The sequence below is a fragment of the Excalfactoria chinensis genome, chromosome 1 (genome assembly GCF_039878825.1).
Source record: "Excalfactoria chinensis isolate bCotChi1 chromosome 1, bCotChi1.hap2, whole genome shotgun sequence".
Lineage (NCBI taxonomy): Eukaryota > Metazoa > Chordata > Aves > Galliformes > Phasianidae > Excalfactoria > Excalfactoria chinensis.
This window is the reverse complement of record NC_092825.1, coordinates 135,571,461-135,595,952: the sequence shown is the minus strand read 5'-3', so window position 1 is coordinate 135,595,952 and position 24,492 is coordinate 135,571,461. Positions and strand designations below refer to the sequence as shown.

General features: G+C 36.6%; 1 protein-coding gene across 4 annotated transcripts in view; it reads right to left on the bottom strand.

Moving 5' to 3' along the window:
- The window catches only part of NALCN (sodium leak channel, non-selective), a 204,643-nt gene that overhangs the window by 138,381 nt on the left and 41,770 nt on the right, over positions 1-24,492 (bottom strand). For 3 of the 4 annotated variants that reach the window (XM_072346553.1, XM_072346568.1, XM_072346562.1), the window contains exon 7: positions 18,101-18,255. In XM_072346553.1, coding sequence (XP_072202654.1) covers positions 18,101-18,255 — 155 coding nt within the window. Of the gene's footprint in view, positions 1-12,913; positions 13,008-18,100; positions 18,256-24,492 lie in introns of those variants that run through there. The other variant, XM_072346576.1, reaches the window with a different exon arrangement.

Genomic DNA, 24,492 nt, shown 5'->3' with positions numbered 1-24,492 from the left:
AAAGTAAAGCTAGAGATTGTAAGATGCAGTCAGAGAAGAAAAAAACACTCTTTCCAGATCCATTTACTTTGCAGCATCTAGGAGATGGGCTTCCTAAATGAAGATGAATGCAACATAAAACCTCAGAAAAAACAAGCTTTTGAAACTGTCCATGAGACTGATCTATTTTTCTCTGGCAATAAAACTCCTTCCTGTGGCTTTCCTAAGAAACTTGTGAAAGTACCAATTAAATGCTTTTAGCAGGAATAACACGCTCAGGTCAGAAAAACTCCTAGTACTTAATAGTCAAGCACTCACTGTAGTAAAATAGAAAACTGTAGAATCTGTCTCACAGGAGCTGTTTAAGAGCAGATGAAAAGCGGATCTTTAAGTAATCATGTAGTCTTGGAGTGACCAGGTAAAGAGCCAGACCTTCAAGAAGATCTCAGATAATTTTCTTCAGTTTTTTGTTTATTTTTTAATTCAGCATAAAAATTATTGTGCCACAATGAACATCCAGGATTGAGGCACTTTCACCTGCAACTCCTGTGTTCTTCCATAAAACCATTTAAAAGATCTGATTTGCTCCTAGAGAGTGCTCATACTCAGTATTAACAGCAACATTCAAAAGCAAAAAATGTGTACCCTCAGTTATCTGATAATATTGGAAATTTCTATCTGTGTTATGAACTGAAGGTTTAATAATCAAATAGGAATAAGAATCCTAATAATAAGCTTTTGGTAAAGTAAAGAGAGAGAAGAAAATACAAGTTTAAGAGAACATAAGTTTCAAATCACAGAAGAAGAAAGTGAAATAATAGTAGTAGGTGGAAGAGGTGTGTGGTATAACCTGCATTTGTAGGGAATTAAAGCGATAAAGAATTTCACTGACTAGTATGCCTAAATATATATATTTTTTCTTAACTATTCTACCTACTAACTTCAAAAGATTACCCAGCTTCTTTCTGTGGTACTGACTATGCTAATTATTTGGTCTGGCAACCAGATGGCTTTCTTGTTTAACAGTCCAGAGGAAGCTTTGCAAGGCCATCTTCTACTAATTTGTCACAAACAAGCTGATGGAAATTAAAGATGGTATAGAAGCAGAGTGGAAATCCTCTTAAGTTTTTCATAGTCATGTAAAATCAGTACATAAACTCATCCTTTGTAATTATGAAAAGAATGACATTAGCATGCATAAAGAAATCTGTTTGTTTAGATCTGGTCAAATGAAGTCTTTTTCTACAGTAGGTCTCCTTAGTATACTATAAGAAAAGTAATATGTAGCAGTAACAAGTAAAGGATCAAAATTTGAAATGGTAAAAAAGTGTTATTTTACCATTCCTTAAATTGCAGTTGTAAACAACAAAGTTTCACAGAAAGAAACAAAAATCAGCACTTATTGCAGTCACATATAGTTACACAAAACTGATGTGCTAATTTTTATCATCACTTCTTTCTTCAAAAAGTTCTATGTTGACCAAGACAAGTAGCTAGTAAGCATATTATTTCTTAAATAAAGTAATTTTCACAGTATTTTTATTGAAAAGCTAACAGAACACAACTTTGTTTGCTTTAGAATGCAGAACAAAAACAGTACTGTAATAAAAGCCTATCTTGATTTTAAAATGAGTTATCTGGTAGTTTTTGACAGTGCCCATCATACACCTGGGTTTTTCTAATGCTGCAAGTAGACTCTACAAAAAAAAAACAGCTCAAAGTGAAAAAAAAACAAAAACAAAAACAAAACCAGCTTGTGTTACAGTTTCATCCAGCTACACTCCTACAGATGTTCCAAGTTCACTATTTCTGAACTGGCTAAATCATATTCTTCAGTAAGAATCCTTTCTTTCCTAAGGAGGCACTCATGAGTCACAGGTTGTAGATCTAACTTCCATTGAAAATGGTCCCGTTTCTAACAGTGAATCCTCTGGCAGAAGCAAAGCATTAAGCTTCACCATGTTTTTTATTACACAGGATAGGATGCAGGGATGTAAAATAACACTGCAAATAAAACAAAAACAAAAAACATCATTTGCCATGGCTAGATCATAAATTAACTCTTGTTATGAATACTATGGTAAAAGCACCACTGCCATGTGCCACAAAGTGTGTCAGTTAAGAAAAAACACCTGCTTTTTGATATTTTTGCTTTGCACTGAAAGGTGGTACCCTGCAGCATGTGTAGTCTGTCTGTACCCTCACTTACACCAGGAGACCAGAAAATACCTGCCCTATCACCCACGCAAAGTTGGTTCGAAGGTACTAAGCTGATATATATTCAGAATCACATGCCTGCGTGACTCTGACTGTAAGACTTCACGAACCCTGACTCATCTTGAACATTCTGTGCCATGGGTCTAAACACAAGCCAAACCACAGCCTCAGCTTCTTTCAAACCAGAGCTTTTGAGAACACTTACATATATCCCATTCCTTGATGTTATGCTTCCATGGATGTACTTTGCTCAAGAATTCACTACAGCAGTCCTAAATAACTGATCACTTACTACTTGTGAGACTGCTATAAGCATGGGAAGTCAAATCCACTACCAACACTAATATTTAACTAAACTGAAATGATGGACTGCTTAAGGACCAGAGGGAACAAAACAGAAATTTAGCAAAAATAATTAAGTCAGCTCTCAAAGATACCAAGAGTCTTTATATCCATGAAAGCATGCATGTTGTGGATTTTGTAGTACTTCTAAGGAAGAAATGAAATCAGCAAGCAGCCGGAGACTGACAAGCTGATGGAGACCAGCAAGTTCGATATGATAAGATTAAACATAACACCTGAATGGCCGAATGCTGACTTACTCAAAGACTTCCATAGTATACAATTTCCATCCACTGCCACTACTGCTCTGCAAATCACTGCCATTGGCCCACTGTTCTATATAAAATATTGAGAAGAAAATGAAAATACCTATGTAATGGAAGAACTATGATGCAAACCAGGAAGATAGGAAAAAGAAAACAACTGGAGGTTGTTTTTTTTTTGTTTTTTTTTTTTTTTAGTTTGTTTGTTTGTTTTTGTAGGGAAGTATTAAGTAGCAAATGCAACTGTTTTTTGAGAGATAATAATTAAAATATTTAATTAACTGTGACTTAACCTGAGAATTGTAAGTGAAATGCCTAAAATAAGGAAATGGCAGAAGAAAAGCAAATATATATAAAAAACCATATTTGTATGCAGAGTACAGTTAAGTTGGCTAATACAGAAAGATATGCGAGAACTACACATACCATTATTAAAAAAAACATGCAAAACCTGCCATAGGCAGGTAATTAAAAAAATGAATACCACAGTTTATCAGCAGAGACATACAGAAGCCCTGTTGTGACTAATCTGTTTTATTTAAATTTATCAGCCCCTGGGTAACTTCTGTCAAGATGAATCAGCATTACATACTCAGCTCCTTACAAACAGAACAGATTATTGAAGTTTTTTCTCTTGTACACATTACCACAGCATCTGTGCCACCCTGTTCCACTGGTGACTAACAAGACCTCCCGATAGAAAACTCAGCTAATTGTTTTCAGCTCTTTCGAAACCTCTTCAATAAGTAATTTTATTTTTTTCCATTAATTATAGAAGTGTATGACTTGCTGGAAGTGTAGTCTCAAATTAATCTGATCTTTTTGCAGTTGTTTAAACTAAGTGCCAAAATTGGGAGCATAGCTACTGCAAACTTCTTCACAATGAAAAATGTGATACTGTTATATGGTTTAGTCCTTTTCAGAAGTGAACTAATCATCTTAGAGGGCTCACACTAATTAAGCATTCTTAGGAGGCATCAGCTATGGTCTGCATCTCTTACTGAAATGAGGCAAAGTAATGCTCGTTATGGTAATCCTCTGTACTTCAACATGGAAGTATCCTGATTCTGCTGGAAAAGTAGAAGAAAATCTTCTACAGGAGTGTTTGGATGACAGTGGAAAATGCTGACTGCAGCACATAAGTAGAGTTATCTCAATGCTTTCCAAGATGATCAGTCCCATCTTCAGAGGTAGAACAGGAGGTCTTCAAAAGGTCATCAGTTCTGCTGAGCATTAGGGAGAACTTCCAAAGCTGCTTGTTTCAGTAGGCAGACTCTTTAATGAAAATCTCTCTTTAGATTTTAGGAAAGATAGCAATGATTTGCACATTGAAATAATTCGTAGAAGAAAAGTGTCCTTGTGGCAAAATAATAAAGACTTATTTCCCAAAAGTGTGTTCTAGTAAATAACTACCATATCTATATTTTCTGCATGTAGATGTGTTATAGATTTATTTCTAGACAATACAAAATCTAGTTTCCCATTTGATCACTAGAAATCCAGATTGATGTAAAGAATACATAAGCTATCTAGTGTCCTTAGATACTGATTTTATTCATTCAATTCATTTGTCTTTCTATTTATTTATACTCTTTTTCAGTTCCTATGACAGTGGCAGAAACTGGAATTAAGCAATCTTAATGCTATTTGAAGAAGTATTTCAGTAGTTCACAGAATCACAGAATCATAGGGGTTGGAAGGGACCTCCAGAGATCGTCAAGTCCAACTCCCCTGCCAAAGCAGGCTCCCTACACCAGGTCACACAGGTAGGTGTCCAGGCGGGTCCTGAATATCTCCAGAGAAGGCAACTCCACAACCCCCCTGGGCAGTCTGTTCCAGTGCTCCGTCACCAACTAGTTCACAAAGAATACAAAATACTCTACTACTCTTTTACCCTGTAACCAAGGTCTTTTCTAAATACAGTACATATATAACACTATAACACAACAGAAAGCTCGGCAATGATAGCAGGGTACCAAAGTCATAGGTTGCAGCAAGCAAGAATATGCCCAAATGCAGCAGCTGTGGACACAGAAGCAAAACAAAAAGCCTGCTTACCCTTAGAAGACCTCAAGCAGGCAGGAATCTCCAGCAAGCTATGCTCACTTTCCCTGCCAACCCTAAAAGAATTCTAGGAGAGTGGGGCTAAGGAGAGATCCTGACTCCAAACTATTCAGTCACTCAGGTGCATTTGAGCTCCCCTGGGCTGGCCTTGCCTTCTTACCAGGTGCTCAATCACTGTTTCAAGACATGACTTAGCATTTCTGCTACAGCATAATAGATATTGTGAAAGAAGTTTTTCATGTCCCCTTGTAAAGACACAGACTCTAGAATGCGATAAAGCAACCACTGAAAGTACCAACCAACAGTAGGGAAAAGACACAATTTAAATGTGTGAGTTAGGGAGTATAAAACTGAGACTACACCATTTACTGCAAAAGGAGTAGGACTTGCCACAGGGCACTGATGAGTGGCAGCAGTGTGAAGTCAGTCAGCACTGATGAGTTGATGCGCTGGAGTCACACCTAAGCTTCTGTTATGTGTGGTACCCCCTCTAGAGTGGCCATCTGTGATCCAGATTTTCTGGAATTGCATTATTCCCCTGTATTGCTCAGCAGAAGTGGGAAAAGCAAGCTACAATCTGGCCCTGCATTATCAAATCTTAAATCAAAGATGATTTGATAAGCCATTCTAATTACAGTAGCAGAAGGGCCTGTTGCACAATTATAATAGATTCTATTTGTAGTGTGTTTTTGCTCATTTCAAACAGTTCTATAAAAAATGCTGTTTAGAATAAAATAATTAAATCTCAGGGGGCAAGGTAAAACAATGCATCTCATGCATTATGCAAATACTGAAGGTCAAAGCCTGTAAAGTGGTCACATACTGAAGCTCTTGTCTGAAAGTGAAAATCTTCTACTGAGAAAACAATTACCTCTATTATCCCAAAACTGCAGCTTTCATTATGCAGAGCTATATTGTCTTAATGGCACGGACTGATAATTAAGCTGATAGGATCTAATTTTCTTTCCATGGAATGACAGGTTTCTAATTGCCTATCATCATGCTTTGCCTGTTGGCTAAGAGATTCCTGCCCTGTAGTGTGGCTGAAATCAGTCCTGTCTTTTGTTTTAGGACAGCGCACACTACTGTCATGCAATTCCACTTTCCTTTCCTTCAGATTGTTCCTTGTAAAACTGTGAGGTGTTGAGTAGCTGTCCATACAGAAACAGGTATTGCCTTTGACACAAGCCTTATTTAAATTCTTACACACAGTGGTGAGCAGAGCCATTAGTTTACTCGAAGCAGACACTTCTATTTATTTTCTTAGTAAATTTTCATTAAGGAGATCATCTTAAACTTGTATTTTCCTTTGACCATGGAATTTTTAGCATACGTCCCACATTGCTTTATTTAGCCTCTCAAAGTTATCGAACCCTTAGGCTAGTGTTCTACATTACAGGAACAAGAAACGTCACCATAGATAATAGACCTGAGTGTTTAACTTATGCTTCCCACAGGAATTATAAGTAAACAATAGCAGCAGTACAAAAGCAAATTTCCTTTTCTGCCTTCACAGAGTGCACATCATCTCAAAATCACACTAGGAGGCCTTGCTGTGCTGAAGCAAACAGCAAAAAGCAAGGATGAAGTGGTCATCTGTAGAGATAGTACTTAACAGAACATTTATCTCAGAACATTCTGGAGAACACAACGTGAATTCTTCCTAGAAACTCCCTCTGCTCCTGCAACACAAATTACAATGCCTTCAACACTGCATTTTTTAGCAATCTCCACTCCACAACTCCTTACAAATGTGTGTTGGAGCAAGCAAGACCTCTTGAGACACTAAGCAGTAGAGAAGGAGGAGGGGAGATAATCTAGCCCATTAAGAAGCCAACACTGATGCCGGTGCCAGTGAGTTCTAATAAACTGTAAGCCTTTTTTTTTCATGATTATGCTTTTGATCTCCTCATAATCACTGGAATAAAGTTACACATGCAGAATTTAAGACTATATTACTTAAGAAAAAGTGCATTGAATTCTATATCAATCAGAGATATAGAAGTCTGAGGGGATATAACTTACAGTGGAAAAATAACCCACGCAGAAACAAGATGCAATTAAAGTTTGCATTTGAATCAAATGGCTCAAATTTCATTTTCTTAAATCCTTCCTATATGACAGTATTTCTGTCACTTCTCCATTCCTCCAGCTTATGATTAGTGAAATTTATGGCCTTCAACTCAAAGTCAGAAAGTATGTTTTTCAACATTGCCAACCCTATCACATAAATACTTATCAGAAGGTATGCAAGAAGGAAAATGTCAAACTATCTACTTTCAAAATTAAATCTAACAAAAATATATTGGTTCATAGTGCAGACCATTCTCTCATCCTTCCCAGGCACAGACAAGAATGAAAGGGAATGGACAAGGCACACAGCACAGACGTCAGGCAGGTCACTACCTGCTGTGAAGAATACTATACTGACACATGCAATATATTAAACTATATATAGAAAAATAGAATAGATACCACTAAAGATCCACGATTACAAACAAAATTGAGAGCAGAATAAAAAGTAAAGCATTCTGGAAAGTTTTACTCCATTACAGAGCTAACTATTCGGCTGTTGAAAACAACACCTCTTATCCTGGAATGCCAGGGGAAGTATGTTCCAGCAAATTTGCTTAGCAGCAATAAAGTTTTCTTCGACTGTCAGTACAAGACAACTGTACTAATCTATTCACATTAGTTTCACCTGACTGCTTGGTTTAATGCAAGACTCAATTACTTCGGGATTAGCACAGTAATAAATTAAAATACTTGAGGACCGCTCAAACTACTCTTAATTTCCCCAAACTCTACAACTTCTACAAATCATTTGTTAGTGTAACAGAACTAATTCAGTGGATGCTACTTTTGCTATTTGCTCTGCATCTATCAACCATTAATAACAATAAAAAAGATCTGAATTAATGAGGCAAGTGAAATGGTGTCACTGGGGAAAGTGGCAAGTTCACAGAAACACCAACAGGCTAAGGCAGTTAGTTGGAGTTTGTCTTTTCTTCTTCTTCTTCTTTTTTTTTTTTAATTCCAAATCCAGGCCTCTTATTTAGTTGTACCATATTAAGACACAGTAATTTGCTGCAAATTTCTCATGAATTCCTCAGTTAAATTAAATCTACCTTTTAGTGGTTGGCAAACCTGCACATTGTGGGAAGGTTGAAACTAGACGATCATTATGGTCCTTTTTTTAAGCCTAGGCCACTGTATGATTCTACATCTCCCATACAACATTTCAGAGCTTGCAAGAAACTGAAAATTTTCAAGAAGCATGCTCCCTGGTTGTCTGCTCATTTTGGTGCTGTGTTCATTGCAAGTAAAGAAATGACCTGTTTTCTCCTCAATCCATGCAACCTCACTATCACAGACCTACACTAGAGAACAACCATTTTATAATGACACCATCTGTTTAAGGTAGAATCATCATACTAAATTATGAAATTGTAATAAATTGAAGATTTCTTGCAAACTACTCCTCTTCAGTGGAAGGCTCATCAGGACCTCATGTTTGAAAGGCCTTTTCAGTCTTTCTACAGTAATAATAATTTTGCCACGCATCCAAGAATTTTTGCTAATCAGAGATAACAATGACTCTAAAACCACTATCATTCCCCAGAGACTTGGGTAACAACAACATCTAACCTCTATCAAAACTAAAGAATCACATGCAGTTGTCTGCTTTTCATGAACCTTAGTGCAATACTTTTAAATAACTTTTTAAATACTTTTCAAAGTATCATAGAATCATAAAGACTGGAAAAGACAGTAGAATCATCTAGTCCAACTGTCAACCCATTACCACTATGTCCACTAAACCATGACCCTCTGTGCCACATGTACACATTTCTTAAAAACCTCCAGGGATGATGACTCCACTATTTCCCTGGGCAGCCTACTCTAATATATGACATTCAATATTAGGGATTTTTTCCTAATATCCAATCACACACAGAAGTATTCTCATACATGCATAGTTCAGAGAGGGTATAAAACCCCATCCTGTCAGACTGCAGGAGCAAGTCACTTACAAAGGATAACCAAGTTATTTATGACCAAAGGAAGTCAATAAGTAAGGGCCAATTACTCCATGTTTGGTCAGAAGACCACAAAACCATGACAGCTTCATATGGAGGATACCAGTATTTCATAAACTAGTCTGCTGGCCAGTTATCCTGCAAAATGGCATAAAAATTGGTATTTTGATTATGAGGGTTAGAAACTGTCAAATAAACTTAAATTTAAATGGAGAAAACACATATTATGAGGACACAGCTGCCTCCAGATCAAGAAATAACTTCAGAGGCAACAACACAGCATGAGCATCTTGGTGGCCGCTTAAGACAGAAGAACAAATGTTCTGACAGCACTGTGACCGAGCCAAGAGACCTTCTTCGGAACACACCATATCCCTGCCAGAACATGGAAAACAGTGGAAGACCACTACAACACTGCTCAGCAGCACAGCCATGGAAACTACAGAACTGGTGACCTTCTCAGAAAATTATGTAGCTAATTTTAAAGTTTTTTCTAACATTTCACACTCAGAAAGGGAAGGAATAGGATCAAGATATAAAGTTCACTATGCAGAAAGTAGAGATGTGTGTAGGAGAAAAGCTTATTGCTGTCATCTGAAAGGTGCTGTTTATCACAGTGTGCTTTACTATGCAATGTATTAAATTTATGTTCCGTGGACACTGCCAAGACTAGAAATACTGAACTGTGTGAGCACATTTTACTAAAAGAAATTTGCCTAGCCTTCTTTTCTGTTTCTACTCCTAAATAACAGCCTTCTTTTGCTGTAGTGATCTGAAAATTAAGTCGCATGATTTAGCTTTTAAGAAAAGTCTGAGTAATTCTGTAATGGCAAAATGAATTTTATGCACAGTGCATTGATAAATCTTTCGTTTTTGTTAGTTCAAACTTATGCCATTCTTATTATCTATTTTAACATTAAATTGCTAACAATACTACTGAGCGTACTTGATTAGAGGGAGGATAAACCGAAGTATTTGAAACTGTCCCAATCATTCAATTTATAAGACACTATTAATTGCCTTTGGAAGATAAGGTATTCAGAAATCAGTTTTCTTGAGAAGAGGAAGAAGTGGTAACTCAGCCACTTACATGAAACTGAAGTATAAAAAGCAATATATAAACAAGGCATCAAAATTGTAGTAACTTGGCAAGCAGATTAAAAAAAAATAAAATCAGAAAAAATGCTACAAGAAAATATCAGGATACCTTAAGAGCTTCAAGCTATTAAGCTTAAAGCTTCATAGCTATGACTATCAAGATACCTTAATAGTTTCAGGTCTTTAGAAGATGCCCTAAAATATTTGGATTTGACATACTGTATTTCTGTGACAGTTAAATTTGATCTAGAAGATACTATCCCATGTCCTGTACCCTGCAAAAGACAAATTACATTTGTCTATATTTAACTTCCACAAACTGCAATTCATTAGTATTTTTCCTGCTAAACAAAAAAGCCCAAAGCAAAAATGGAAGGCCTTCTTTCATTAAGCTCTTTCTAATGGGAAATTAAGCATGACCTTAGTAAGCTGGTCCCTAGAAAGCTGCAAGCAGTGAAAACAGCATTGTGCCCTAAGCCTACAAGGGGATTCACTAGTTTATCCCCTTTCACTTTGTTTGTTATATCTGAGGTACAACCTGAAATTCTTTACCTCATTCGCATAGCCATGGCTCACTACCTACAGTGCTCACCTCATATCCTTTGTAACAAGAATTATTTCCCCAGAGGAGAAACACAACTACGATCCTAAACTTTTCTCACTTTGAGTATATGGGGAAAATGAAACATTTTCCTTAGTTCTCCAGGCTCATGAAAATGCTGTATCACCTTCTGAAGCTTCCTGTCCAAAGGCAAAATTACCCTGCTTAAGCTTATTTAGGTGCCAGGGTTTAGGAAGACAGTAAGGGGCACACAAGAGGAAGGCCACTCCTGGAGGGACAGTGGCCAATGGCTAAACCCATACTGGAGCAGAGGCTGTGAACAAGGAAGGAGCAACAAAAAAAGAGTATGAAAAGGAGAAGCAAGAAAGAAGCCACAATGTACCTAACTCAGGTTCTGTGCCTGGCCTCACTCCACATGCAGCAAAAGCAGGGAGTGGGGACTAGGACATACGGAGGGAGCTGTGCAGACTGAAATTGAGACAAGCAAAGGAGTGAAGGTGTTTTCCCTGTTTCTTTCTTATTTGTCTTCTTTCCTTCTCAACACTTGAGTCAGTGATTGAAAGTTCATGTCAGCTGGCAATAAAACAAATTAAGTGAAATTCCCTGAGCAAATAGAGTTCTGCCCACAACAGTGCTTCAGCTGGAATCAGGGCCCTATTAGTCTCCATCTGCAAGGCTTAGGTTGAAATTCCAACATGAAAACAAAAACCTATTGCCATAATAAAAATAGTGATTTTCATAGTTTCTCAATCAGCAGATGATTGGGGTATGCTTTAAGTTATTTTGATTCACATTTAGAAAACACGACTTTCATTGCTAGGCACTCTGAATGGCTTCCCTGATTATGTTCTGGCAACTTTACACATTACCATTGTTATCACTTGTCACATTGCCACATAACAACCACACCAGCCACTGTCATGAATGAAGGCCTTCTTATTAGGTACTTTACATGCAAGCATTTGACAAAAAAGAGCTGTATAAATAGCATGGTGTTAGATCTTTTTATCAAAATATTTAATACTATGATACACTTGGTAAGATAAATGGAGTATTAAGACTCAGTACATAGTACCAAATGTACATATCCCCCACAGAAGAGTCTGACCCCAGGCTTTGATGAAATAATTACTGGGCCAACAGTTTTCATAAGAGCTCATCTCCCTATCTGGTATAATTAAATGGAGACCCTGACATTATTACATCCATTTGTTGCTTTCTGTTATCCCAGATACCAATGGACTGAGAGCCAAGGGATTCAGTCTTTGATGCTGATACTTACCCATTACTGGCCCTGTGTGCTAGTGTAAAACCACACTGGATTTGTTCAGGTGGCATCTTTTGTGTGAAAGGGCAGAGAAAGGCAACATGTTAGGAGGCTGAAAACAAACCTGTAATCCTTTTGGCTCTCAGTATTTTCTACTTTGAACAAAGAACCTAAAAATATTTTTATCCTGGTCATCAGTCTGAAGTTTACCATTTCTCATGGAGCTGAAAATGTCCAAAGCTCTTGCCTAGGGCAAGAGTCAACTCAGCTTTTTCGTCTGGGTCCCACTAGGGACACAGAAAGATCAAGCAATTGCTGATAGTGCAACTATCTTATCTTTTCCTTCCTAGTGGACCTTATGGCACTCTACTCTTAAGAGCAGTGCCTTTTCAATTCAAACTGGTTGCACAGTTTCAGGTTTTCCCCATGTTTAAAGGACCCTTATGGGAACCAGTGCAACTCCAATTTTGGCATTTAGAAATCCAATTTATGGCTAAACAAATAGGCTATTTTGATCATTTCACAAACCTTTTATTAAAATAATAGCTATAAGTGAATAGCGGAAGTTGACTTTGGCCCCACAATGATGTTTTCATTAACAAATATTAAATTAGGCTAACTTCTATGCTACTCATGGCAGACATTTTTCACAATGACATATAAATTTTTTTCCTAATTACCAGTTTAAACAAAGGCTCTCAACTGTACACATACCATGAATATTTAAATTCTGGGTCACATATCATAAGGGACAAGTCCTTATAATATGAATGTGAAATATCTGAGACCTCAAGCTCTGTTGCTGTTCTACAGCCCATGAAATTAGATTATTTTGCTGGCTTACTGTGCCATTGAACAATGTTCACTGTTACTATAAGGTGAGAAATGTTTAATAGATTTTTGTTGTTGTTTTTTAACATGCAATTTGAAGCACTCCTTAGCATTTGAATTTCATTCTCTTTGAGATATAACATCTGTGTGTTCATCTCCTATACATAAAATTGACGTTAATATGGTATTCTTTGGCAAACACTTTTCACATGTACCAGATGTAATTATTATAATTTAATAGAGTACTCACCCCAGCAAGCAACAGAATAAGATCCCCTGATTCTTTTTTTGGAATGACCTCTCATGGCATAGAAATTCTTTCTCTTCGTAGCATATCTTTTAACTTTTAGGGATCTTTCACCCTGGGCCTTCTTTACTTTGGAGAATATTTTAGGCAATGTGTAGCATTGAAAATAATGAAAAAATAAGCCTGTAGGGTCACGTGAAGAGTAAAATCAGTGAAGTAGTTGCAAGTGTACATCTGTAGGTAACAGGTAACAGATGATTGCACCCACGACACATACAAAATGATTACTAGCCTGAATGAAAAAGGACTGATAGTATATGGAAAATACAGGTAGGAGGAAAACTGCCCAAATCCCAGCAAAAAATTTTGTGGGGAGGGGGTCTTGTACTTTTTTGTCTACATGACACCCTTTCCAGAAGCACCCAGGCATTCAGCCTTTCCAATAACATTTGTGTGGCCCTTACAGCAATTTCTGCCATGTTAACCACATTGTCTAGAGATAGACACACAGTCACACACATAGTGGCATGGAAGGCAGAAGTACTTGTTACAGTTCCTCAGGTCTCCCATACTCCTGTTTAATTCAACATTTATGCATTTAAAATATGTTGGATGAAAACACGCAAATATAATTGCATCCAATGATTTATAAAGTTATTGGGGGTTAATTTATTGAATGAAGGTAATTTTTCTCAATATTTAGCCCAAAATATTTACACTCTTCACAATACTGTCATGCTATCAGATACACTCTGTGGAGTTAAACATTGCTTGGAAAAACAGACAAGAGAGTTAAGTGAGAAACAAGCCAACTGTGAATGCACCTGATGCTCTCAGTGTGAGTCAAAGCTGAAGGCTGTTCTAATATGAAGCAAATATCAATCTTTTTATAGAAGTCTGAATCAAAATCAGCTAAGAATTCTGAAAAAGAGAAGGGCTTGACAGTACTATACAGCCATAGTCAGTAGTAAGGAGCTTTGCCACCCACATCCACACAGTCAGCCAAGCCTTTCATTCATTTCCTTTCTCTTACACCCACTCAGACCCATGGGTAGTATTTGAAAAATCTTCAGGCATCCTGATGGATAGCATGTTGTTCCTGCACTGGAACAACATCTACTTAAGTAGTTGCGTGCCAAACTGTTGGAAAGAGCATTTGAGTTTCTACTGAGTTCCTGAGCCACTTGCTAGAAAAAGCAGTAACTCCCTGTAACCTGTCATTAGCTGGAACCTTAAACATCTGGAACCTTAAACACTTCACCTAGATGGAGCAGATTACTCTTTCTCTCATAACCTGAAAGGGTAATGGATTTGGGCTAAAGAGGGCTTAGATAATTTATTCTTCACTCAATGTTTTACTTGTTGCCTCACTTCATAAACCATTCTAAGATATATTTCTATGAGTGCTGATCATAATTCTTTGAGAAAAGTAGCCAAACAAAACTGCCCTGGCTATTAATAACTTTACTCTCATTAAAGATTACACTGATGAAGTTGGCAAAGCTGATTGGTGCTCTTAATTTCATTCTATATATGATACAGAAATACATATGTTGGAGAAAACAGAGGTGTTAGCCATAGATATATGCTGATGCGTCCTATGTTTGAAAAATTATCACAGACATCAAGTGTGAGTATTATACTGTTAGCAAACACTGGCATTCTGCAGGCACTAGGGAACCTATGGTACAAATCTTAGTGTGTTATTGCTATACAAACACAGAATGGAAGCAGGATTTGTAAATGGAAGCAGCTGATAATTGCACATTGTCAGAAGGGAAGACTATCAAATGAGTTTCCGTAAGAGTCTGTTCTCAATCTGGATACCAATTTTTTACCAAGTTGATAGAAAAATAAATTGTATTCATCAAATTTCAGATAAAAGTAAGCTTAGTGGTTCTGAAAGTACTTAGGAGGAAGGAAATAAAACTCAAGAAAAACTTGACAAACTTAAGAAAGAGTCTTTAAAAAAAAAAAAAAAGCATGCTATTCAAAAAAGACAAGAACAAGGTTTTATATATTTAAAGATATAATCAAGTAAATGAATACAGGTTAGAAAACAGTGATGGCAGCTCTTACAAAAGGACACAAAGGCAGTAGCAAATCAGAAAAACACATGAATCACCCACATCATGCTGTTTTGAAAATGGAAAGCATCTCACTGGGATGTAGAAGCCATAATAAAGCTTAAAAACACATTAAGTAATGGCTTTACTAAAATATTCTGCCAATAGTGCACTTCAGCAAAGAGGAGAAAGTCTATAGGAGGCCAAAGAGAATAATTTGAGGTGTAAAATACATACAAGTTTTACAGCAAAAGACTGAAACATTTTGAACTATGTTGTCTAGCAGATCCATAGAGGGTAAAAGATGCAAAATGATGGTCTTCAGAGATGCTAAAAAGCTTTTTTGAAATTTTGACTCTGTCCATATTGACCAAAGTATGAAGTTATGATCTTAAATTGCAAAAAAGAAAGATTCAGGTTATACTTGAGGAAAGTACAGACAACTAAGTAGTGCAACAGATTGCCTGGAAAGATTGTGAAATCTGTTTTAGACAGAAAGGGGATAGACAAGATTATTCTGACAAGATGACTTCAAGCCATATTTATCAATGGTCTAAAACTATGTTCGTCCTTAAAAATTGCACATATGCATGCATACAAGTATAGATATAACAGATGAACAGAGTACCTAAAAGCAAAAAAACAGAAAACCTGGAAATTGACAACTACCAAAACCCATGCTATCTTTTCAATTTCCATCCCTTTAGAGTAAAAGACAATAGAATTGTGAGCAGGGTATGGCCAAAATTAAGGGACTTTTCAATTATGTTGTTACCTGCTTAGTATCTCCTCACAGCACAAAGAGCTCCATTAGCTTTTATCTGATGAGGACAGTTTGATCACCCCAAGTAAAATTGGGATCAAACCCCCCCTCCCCTCCCCCCCCCCCCGAAGAAAAGTATAACAAAGAAAAATGTCAAATACTTCTATACCACAGATTAAGTGGCAGTAATGATATGGTAGTTGTCAAAATGCTATGCTCTTGTGATTTTTGTAATGATACATTTCAGGATCCAAAAGGACAGGCTGCATATTAATATGTAGAAGTAAAAAATCAATGAACATAAGCAATAAAATACTGTAATTACACAGAAAAAAATCTACTTTATTACTTACCTGTTCACTACATATAAAGGTACATCACAAAACAGAGATTTATAAAATATTGATAAACTTTCTGGTTATTACTCTGCTTTTAACATTTCTAATTTGAGAAAGTTTATTTAACATTTTGTGGCTGCTGTGAATTATCTGGTAGTTTAAAATTTAGTAATCAGCTTTCAATTGTCAGTTTCTGACTACAATACTGAGAAGTGCTTAAATTCTGGTTTCTAATATCTAGATGAAAACAGTGTACAACAGAAAACTTTCCTATGTCTATTAGCAATCTTTGATCTTTCAAATACAGCAATCAGAATGGCATCTCAGTAAAGCCAGGACTGTGACTCAGGAGGCTGGAGTCTCAGCAGATTTTAAAGTCTGCCTTGCAGGCACCCTTGGACAAACTATTTCACATGTCTTTGTCAACCTACTCTATCATTAAAAACATAATGGTTTCCTTTATTAAGCACTCCAAATCTTCTTCCAGTCATCAATTCACCTAAGCTGATCTAACACATTGCAACTACTTTTCCTTGGTGACCAGGTAGGCAGCTAGAATAACAGCCTTCAATGCCACAGCTAATTTTGAATGTCAGGATTAGAAGGGTGATTTCCATCTATTTGAGGCATAATTTTTCTGATGATGCACCTAGCCCACGCTCCACTGCCAAACTGTCTCAAACTAGAGAACTTGCATGTGGATGTTTTTATCCTTGAGTTGAACTCAGCTCATATTTCCCCAGGCATGGCAGTATGCTACAAACTTAAGAATCTGAAGGTTGTCTGTGAGATCAGACAAAGTTGTTCTTTGGTATCTACTGAAGAAAACTTTCATATAAAAGACAGGTACTACCTAAACTGCTATTGAGTTAGCAGTACAGTTACAACTGTTTCACTTGTGCCTTCTGGGAGAAATAGAAGGGACCTGGTTCAAAAAAAAAAAAGGACAAATGGCAGTTTCGATTCAGAAACTATTTGGTATTATAGAGTATCTATTATAACAGGAGACTATTCTTTTAACTCTCTGGTTGTGCTGAATTGACTTCAGCTGCAAAGGATCTCGGTATGAAAAAATCCTTTTGGATTGTAGTCATTCAGTCATCAAAACTTTTTACTGCATTCAAGTTTAGCCGTGGCCAGGATGATAGTCTACTGGCTAGAATTCGTGCCAAGAAAAGTGAAAAATAAGCTTATCAGAGTCAGAGAGAGGCATCAGAATGAACTTGGCCTGTAGGCATGCCTTCTCATTTGAAGGGAATTCCCTAGCTGTTCTCATGAAAATGCAGTTTCAGGTCATATTGGACCTTCGTCTGCTAAATAAAGTGAGATAACTTCAATACTCTGATAGCATAACTGCACATTTTCCATTTCAATATGGATCTCACCACTGCTGCCCATACCCTTGCTGTCTTTACTGAAATATTTTTCTGTGTTCTACTTGTTTCCCTATGGGGATGGGCACAGTACACTCCAGCTTGCAGAGACTGCAATTTTCAGGTCATTCTGAGTGTTTCCCACAGAACAAATATTGCATCAGTAGTTTGATACCCCCCTGCCTGATTCTCAGTCCTTTTGTTGAATGATGTTCTGACTTAAGCAGTTTGGATCCAGGTTGCCAGGTTGGGATTTGGTGTTCTTTTTCTGGTGTTATTTTGGGGTTTTGTTTTGTTTTGTTTTGCATAGGTATTCCTACTAAAATTAGACAAGATGAATTATATACTCTAAAGTGAATCATAAATAAAACACAGTAATTAGTTATTGCATTTGCATATTGATGACAAACAAGTAAACTCTTCTTAAATAATGGTATTTAAATCCTGGAATCCCAGGCAATATAAAAATAAATAACTTCAACAGTTAACTCCAAAACAAATAGCAGCTTCTCTTTCTGGCATGTATTCTACTTGAGCAGAATGCTGACTGCATTATATATCTTTTCAGAACAGGCATGAGCTATCTGTTCTACTCATTTCACAAACATTTTTAAATGTATACTGAAATGGATTTTACCAGTAAGACAGACCTATCTCATTAAAGCCACTGTAGCCCAGCTCTTGCCTGCTTAGTCCCAGATCTTCAAGGTCCATGCATTTAAATCCAGGTGGGCACTGGTAACCTTCTTCTAGCTCTCTGGAACAGTGGGTGTCTGGGATAGCTAAATTATTCCAGGTTACATTTCTGTGAAAAATACAAAATTAAGGTGTTACATAAACACAGCTCATGGCAAAACTACATATTTGAAAGTAAGAAAAGTAAAGTAAAAATTATATCAGCTATTATTTTTGTTATCTGATGTTCCCTGATGTATGTTGTTTTCATTAAGAACTTACAGTAAAAGATGAGCCAACAGACTCATAAGACTTCAGTCCTATGTGCTGACAGTACAAATATAAGCAGTAGAAGTTTCACAAGAATGCCTAGAGACCACAGTAAAAAAACAGAGACTCTAGAAGACATACAAGAGTTAACATTGAGCTGTTCCAACTGTTTTTTATTGGAATTTGGACACTTACTGCTTTAGTTTCCTTTGAAAATCTTGAGAACATGTTCAGCTGCAGTCAAAATTGGCTTTGATACCCTTTAACATGGTCTTCATGGATGACATGTCAGCCATGTAGGTATGTTAATTACTTGTTACTTACATAGTTAATTACTTGTTACTTACAGAGTTAATTACTTGTAACTTACATAGGTCAGGTTTCTACCACAGAGAGCCAAACCCTTAATCTTGCTTAAGTATAACCAGTCACAGACAGGAGGGAATTCATATCACTACATCTTTAGTGCTGTAATGATGTAAATACTGTTTGACTGAAACATATCTGATTCAGTTCTGAAAGAAGCCAATAAAGGTTTGGTTAAAAAAAAAAACAACAAAAAAACAACAAACAAAAACAAACAAAACAAAACAAAAAGCGAAGAAAGTAATGAATTGATTCCATAAGATTTATGCTGGAAAGGGTATAGGGAGAGGAGAGCAAATTTGTGGCTCCTTGTTCTATGCCTGTGGCATACATACATGAATCCGAGTATATATCCAAGTACTCCCAGACCCCTGTAAGGAGAAGCTCAGATACTTAAAAAAACACATTCTGAGAAGGTCCATGTTAGGGTCTACAAATCAATACAGGAGAGTACTAAGTACAGAAGTGAGGATTTATGCTACCTCTACTATGAGCCAAATGGGTAAAAAAAGATAAGAAAGGTTGTGATGCACCATAATTCCAAATATGTTGAACAGGCACACAGCTAAGCAGCATCAGTTTTCTCCTTGCTTATATTCTCTCTTTCATTGTATAGAAATTCTGCGTTTAGGTTCAGTCCCAAAAGCAATTTCAAGTCAGATTTGGTAAGCTAATCAGAGTGATATATAATCTGAGAAAAAAAATGGTCCATAGCATTCTCCCGGAGAAGATGTGGATGCTCTGTTCCTGGAGGTGTTAAAGGCCTGGTAGGATGGGGCCCTGGGCAGTCTGGTCTAGAATTAGATATGGTTGGTGGCCCTGCATGCAGCAGGGGGGTTGGAGTTTCTGATCCTTGAGGTCGCTTCCAACTCAAGCCATTCTATGATTCAAGTTCAGATTGCTTTTTGACTTCTTAGTCACAGCACGGACTTTCAGCATAGAAACATGCCAAATGAACCACTGAAAGTTAAAAGATCTTGTAGTATTCGCCTTGTTATCGAGAGGCCTCAGCACAGAGCCTTAAAATTCATCATTTTAATTAATCTTGTTTGTCCACAGAACAGGTGCAATTTTCAGTCTGCCCTTTAGTATGATTAGTATCTTATTGTTCTTCTCAAAGTCCTCTTCCTTTAATCAAACACACACGCATTTTGACAACTAAATTGGGTGAACAGGAGCTGTAATTACTTTATTTTTCTTGCTTTTATGTGCTGCATGCAATAGCAATAGATTATTCTAAATCTGTCAGTGTGAAACTAAAGCTTCCTACACATTTTTTCCTAGGCAATTATAAATGCAGATAATAACTGTAGCTTCACCCATTCTGTAGCCATTTCTAAATGATGCCTGAGAGCCACACACACATCTGCATGGATGAACACACACACACACACATACACACCTTCAGCTGAAGTATTAAAGAATGCTCTGAAAATTAACCATATGCTTAACTAGAGTGGCAGACAGACACACAAGAGTATGTGCATCTATTTCACTTTTTGTAAACATGCTCAGCAGTTGTGTCACTCAAGGATTTAAAATTTAATCTGGCCAGTATGTTAATACATATCCAGTTGTGTGATGTAAGTACTTTAGATTTATGATACCATTATAGCCATTATAAGATAGGATTATCAAAATACAACATTTTATGAATATTTTCAAAGATGAAAAATAATTCATTGGATAAAGTGCGTGCAGAACCCAGGATACTAGTAGCTAGTTGACTGTATGTTATGGTTTGTATTAGCAAATCCCTTGTATCCTAGGAATCACAGTGAGAGGACATATTATTAAAAGTACTGCTGGATCCATCATCACTGTACAAAGCAGTTAGTTTAAGAGCTTGATTTAAACCTAGGTGAGGGAATAACATAAATGTAGAATTCTTGAATCACAGAACGATTTGAGTTGGCATGGACATTAAGCTTCTCTGAGCAGCCTGTTTCACTGCCTCATCACTCTCTCAGTCATTTTTATACGACATCACACCACCTTCTAAAGAAGAAAAGCTGTCTCCATGCACTGTGTACAATTTAGGCATAAAGGAAGAATCTCTGAGTACAGATCTGTAACTATACAAGCATAGGCTTTTTAGGGTAGACTACACCAGGCAGTTTGTGTTTTGGTTCAGGATAGTACTAAGCATGGACGAGTCTACATGGACTAGAATATATTAAGCTCCTAATGCATAATTGGCTATACCACCTGCTATTTTCAGCATAACAGGATTTAAAATGTTTTGTTGCTACATGGGCCCTACTCAATATCAGCTTAAATACTGTGATGCTGATTCATTACATAACTAGCTTTAAGCATCTGAAAAGCTTTATAAGGTAATGTATGTGTATGTGAATTGCTCCAAAAGTAATGCCTTGTATTTATTTCCACAAAAACCTCAAGAGATACAAAGAGCATAATAACACTATTTGATAGAACAAATTCTCAGTTACAGAATAGTATTATCCAGCATCAGCCATTCTTTTTTGCCAGCCGTGAACAAGAGCCTGCATGCTGTGCTTGCCAAAAATTGCATCAGTGAGCCAATGTACGCTATATGTTCTTCATAACTGTTCAGCAAGCATCAATAAATGTCAGTGGATACAATTTTTTTGCATAGAGAAATTTGATGACACACTTTTGCTTCATACACACTTCCATGGCAGACGCCATTCTGTCAGACTGCCCCTCTGCTGCCATCTGCCACATAACAACAGGATCTATCAGTAGGAAAGTTCAGTCTCTACTGCCACAAAACAAACATCCACCTCTGACATTGCAAGCCATCGTAATTAAATAGGAGACACTACTATCGGAGCAGCTCTTGTACTAAAGTTATTTGCTGAATAGGGTGCCTTGATGAAATCCCAAACACTTTCCAGACAAACAAAGAAAAAGGTCATCCTGATAGCTCAACTGTATATTTCTCTGCCCACTACATTGGTATTGGTATTTCTAAAGTTTTCAGTGGTAGATTATTACGGGTCATACTTTTAAAAAGCTCACTAACAGCAAGTACTTTCGTCAGCATTCCTACAAATAACCACAAATTACAGTAGAAGAGTCATACCATAATTGGCCTCTATTGAAAACCTCATTCACTTAGATTTTCCAGTTTGCACTTCCCATTGACGCTCAGGACAATGCTGCTCCTGGAATCATCACAGCTCTAGATAATCCACTAACAGTATCATCCAAATTTGCTGGTGGTAGCTAAAGAAATTTCAGAGTACCTCTTGGGCTTAAAGATTACTGTTATTTCTAGGCACAATTCTCCCTCTTATGTTCTGCAGTCTTCCCAAGGTTGAGATTTTTAATGTTATGTTTTACTTTTAGATGAACTCGGGTCTAAAATCATCATGCGCCACATGCAATTTACAGAATCAGTTTTCTGTTTCTAATCAGAGAACAAAATCTGTTTTATCTTTTAAACTGTAAGTGTGAAAACATCATCCATATTTAATGTTTCTCATAATTATATATGTAATTATAACTATAAAGCTTTCAAATCTGTCTGGTAACATATTGTCTCTGATATCCAAGCACTGTTTTCATTACATTAACTAATAAGATAGAGTGTGCATGAAGGACTCATGAGTTTAAGGACAGTATCAGCACAAAGTTTCAGCTTTGGCAATGTTCCATACTTTACATTTTAACTTCATATTCACAGATTTCCCTACTCAAGCTTCACTAAGTGAAGATTAGATAGCATCTGCTAGGGATAATTATATTCAAATCAACAGGCCAAATAACGGAGGGCCTTTCTCATCTCTTTATTAATTTTTAATAAAACTTGAGATAGCAGGGAAATTCTGGAAGAATACCAGTGTGCCATTATTTTTAAAGGACAAGCAGGATGACAGCTTATCCTAAGATCAACAGAGACAAAAGAAAGAATAAGCTGTTACACAGTCTAATTGATAAAGAGTAAAGAACTCGAATGTAATTAACGGCAGGCAGTATGGATTACAGAAAATAATTCTCACCATACTAGCATGATTCTGATAAAATTGCTGATTTGCCTAATGAAATTGTCTAGCATTAGGCTTCATAAAGCAACTCACTCAATAACACAGCTGATTAAAAAATTGGTAGTATATAGTATCAGTAAACCATAAATGACCTGAAAACTGATTAACTGACAAGAAATGATCATCATGATCTACCATAACCACTAAGCGAGAAATAGGTATAAAATCTACAGCAGAGTAGAAACATGAAGGACGATAAGGACTGGGAAGTGTGGATATCAGGATCACTTGTTTACCTGAATCTAACAAAACAAAATGGGTTTTAATACAGCTAAATGCAAAGTTATGCAGGTAGGATCATTGCAAGCAAACGTTATGGCTTAGGGTTTATGGAATAAAGGTGATAAAGGAGGATGTAAATGCAAAATCATACAATATAGATGCTATGTGAGTATTTAAGATAACATGACATAATAGGACATTCCCTTATATTTGTCACTGTAACATCAGGGCAAGAAAGAGCTAGTGCTTTTTCCCATAACAATAATGAATTTGTGTTCCTTTCTGTATTACATTCACACAAATTACGATTAATGTTATATTCAGGATTTTCTTCATCTATTAAAATTGTTTTGAATTTTACAAAAAGAGGAGAGAAATATGAATATGAGAAAAGGGGAAAACATATTTAGCAATAGCAGAGCTACAGATTGTTAGGTTTTTCAGAAAGCATACTGAAAGGTGCCTAAATTATTGCATGTTAATGAATTCACACTGAAAAGGTACTGGGAGTTACGGTTCTGTGTAATCTACCATGAAAAAGTATAATGTGAACAGAAAGCTAATGGTTGAAATCAGACAAATTGAGATGATGAATTAGGAACACAGTTTTTAACAGTGAAACATCTTCCAGTATGAAATAAGAAGTTACCTTGCTTATAAATTATTATTTGGCTAATACTCTAACCAAGAGCAGATACATATATAGAAGACATACTGGATTTAGAAGCAAACTATAATATTTCATGAAGGAAAAACATGATTAAGTCAGCCTAAATGATCCAGTGATATCAGTACATATGCCCAATGATAAATACATTCTTATATCTTGTTTTACAATTAAGAACTTTTACTGATATCTTACACATTCAGCTTCACGTTTCAACATCTGTTCCTTGGTAGCTTTCTCGTAGTTCACTAGTGTCAAAGCTGGAGCCTTTGCAGATAGAACTTGGAGTTTCTTATACTACTTAGCTAAATTTGTCAAGAAAGAAAGGATTGTTTAAGCGTTTATTCAACAAATCAACACAAGTACTGTTTGTATTCCCTTATTCAAAAGGTATAATTAAATCCAGTTTCCAAAGTCATAAGTCCTACTTAAATTGAACTGCCTATGAGAAAGGCAGTGATATTAAGTAAAGTCTGATTTGATTGGGATTGTGATTTTTTTTTCACTTTGTATATGACCTAAATGAGTCTTTGATGTTTCATCTATTCCTATTCACTTTCAGCGGTTTTGAAGAGTCTGAAACACATCTCCAGAGGTTTGGAGGTTGGTAGGTTCAGTCTGTCCCAGTTTCAGCTGGGATAAATTTAATTTTCTTCATAGTGGTTGGTAAGGTGCTGTGCTTTGGATTTAGGGTAAGTATAATGTTGATAACACATTGATGTTGCTGAGTACTCCTGACACAGCACCAAAGTCTTTTCAGCTTCTTGTGCTGCCTTGGCAGAGAGGAACTAGGGGTGTGCAAGGAGCT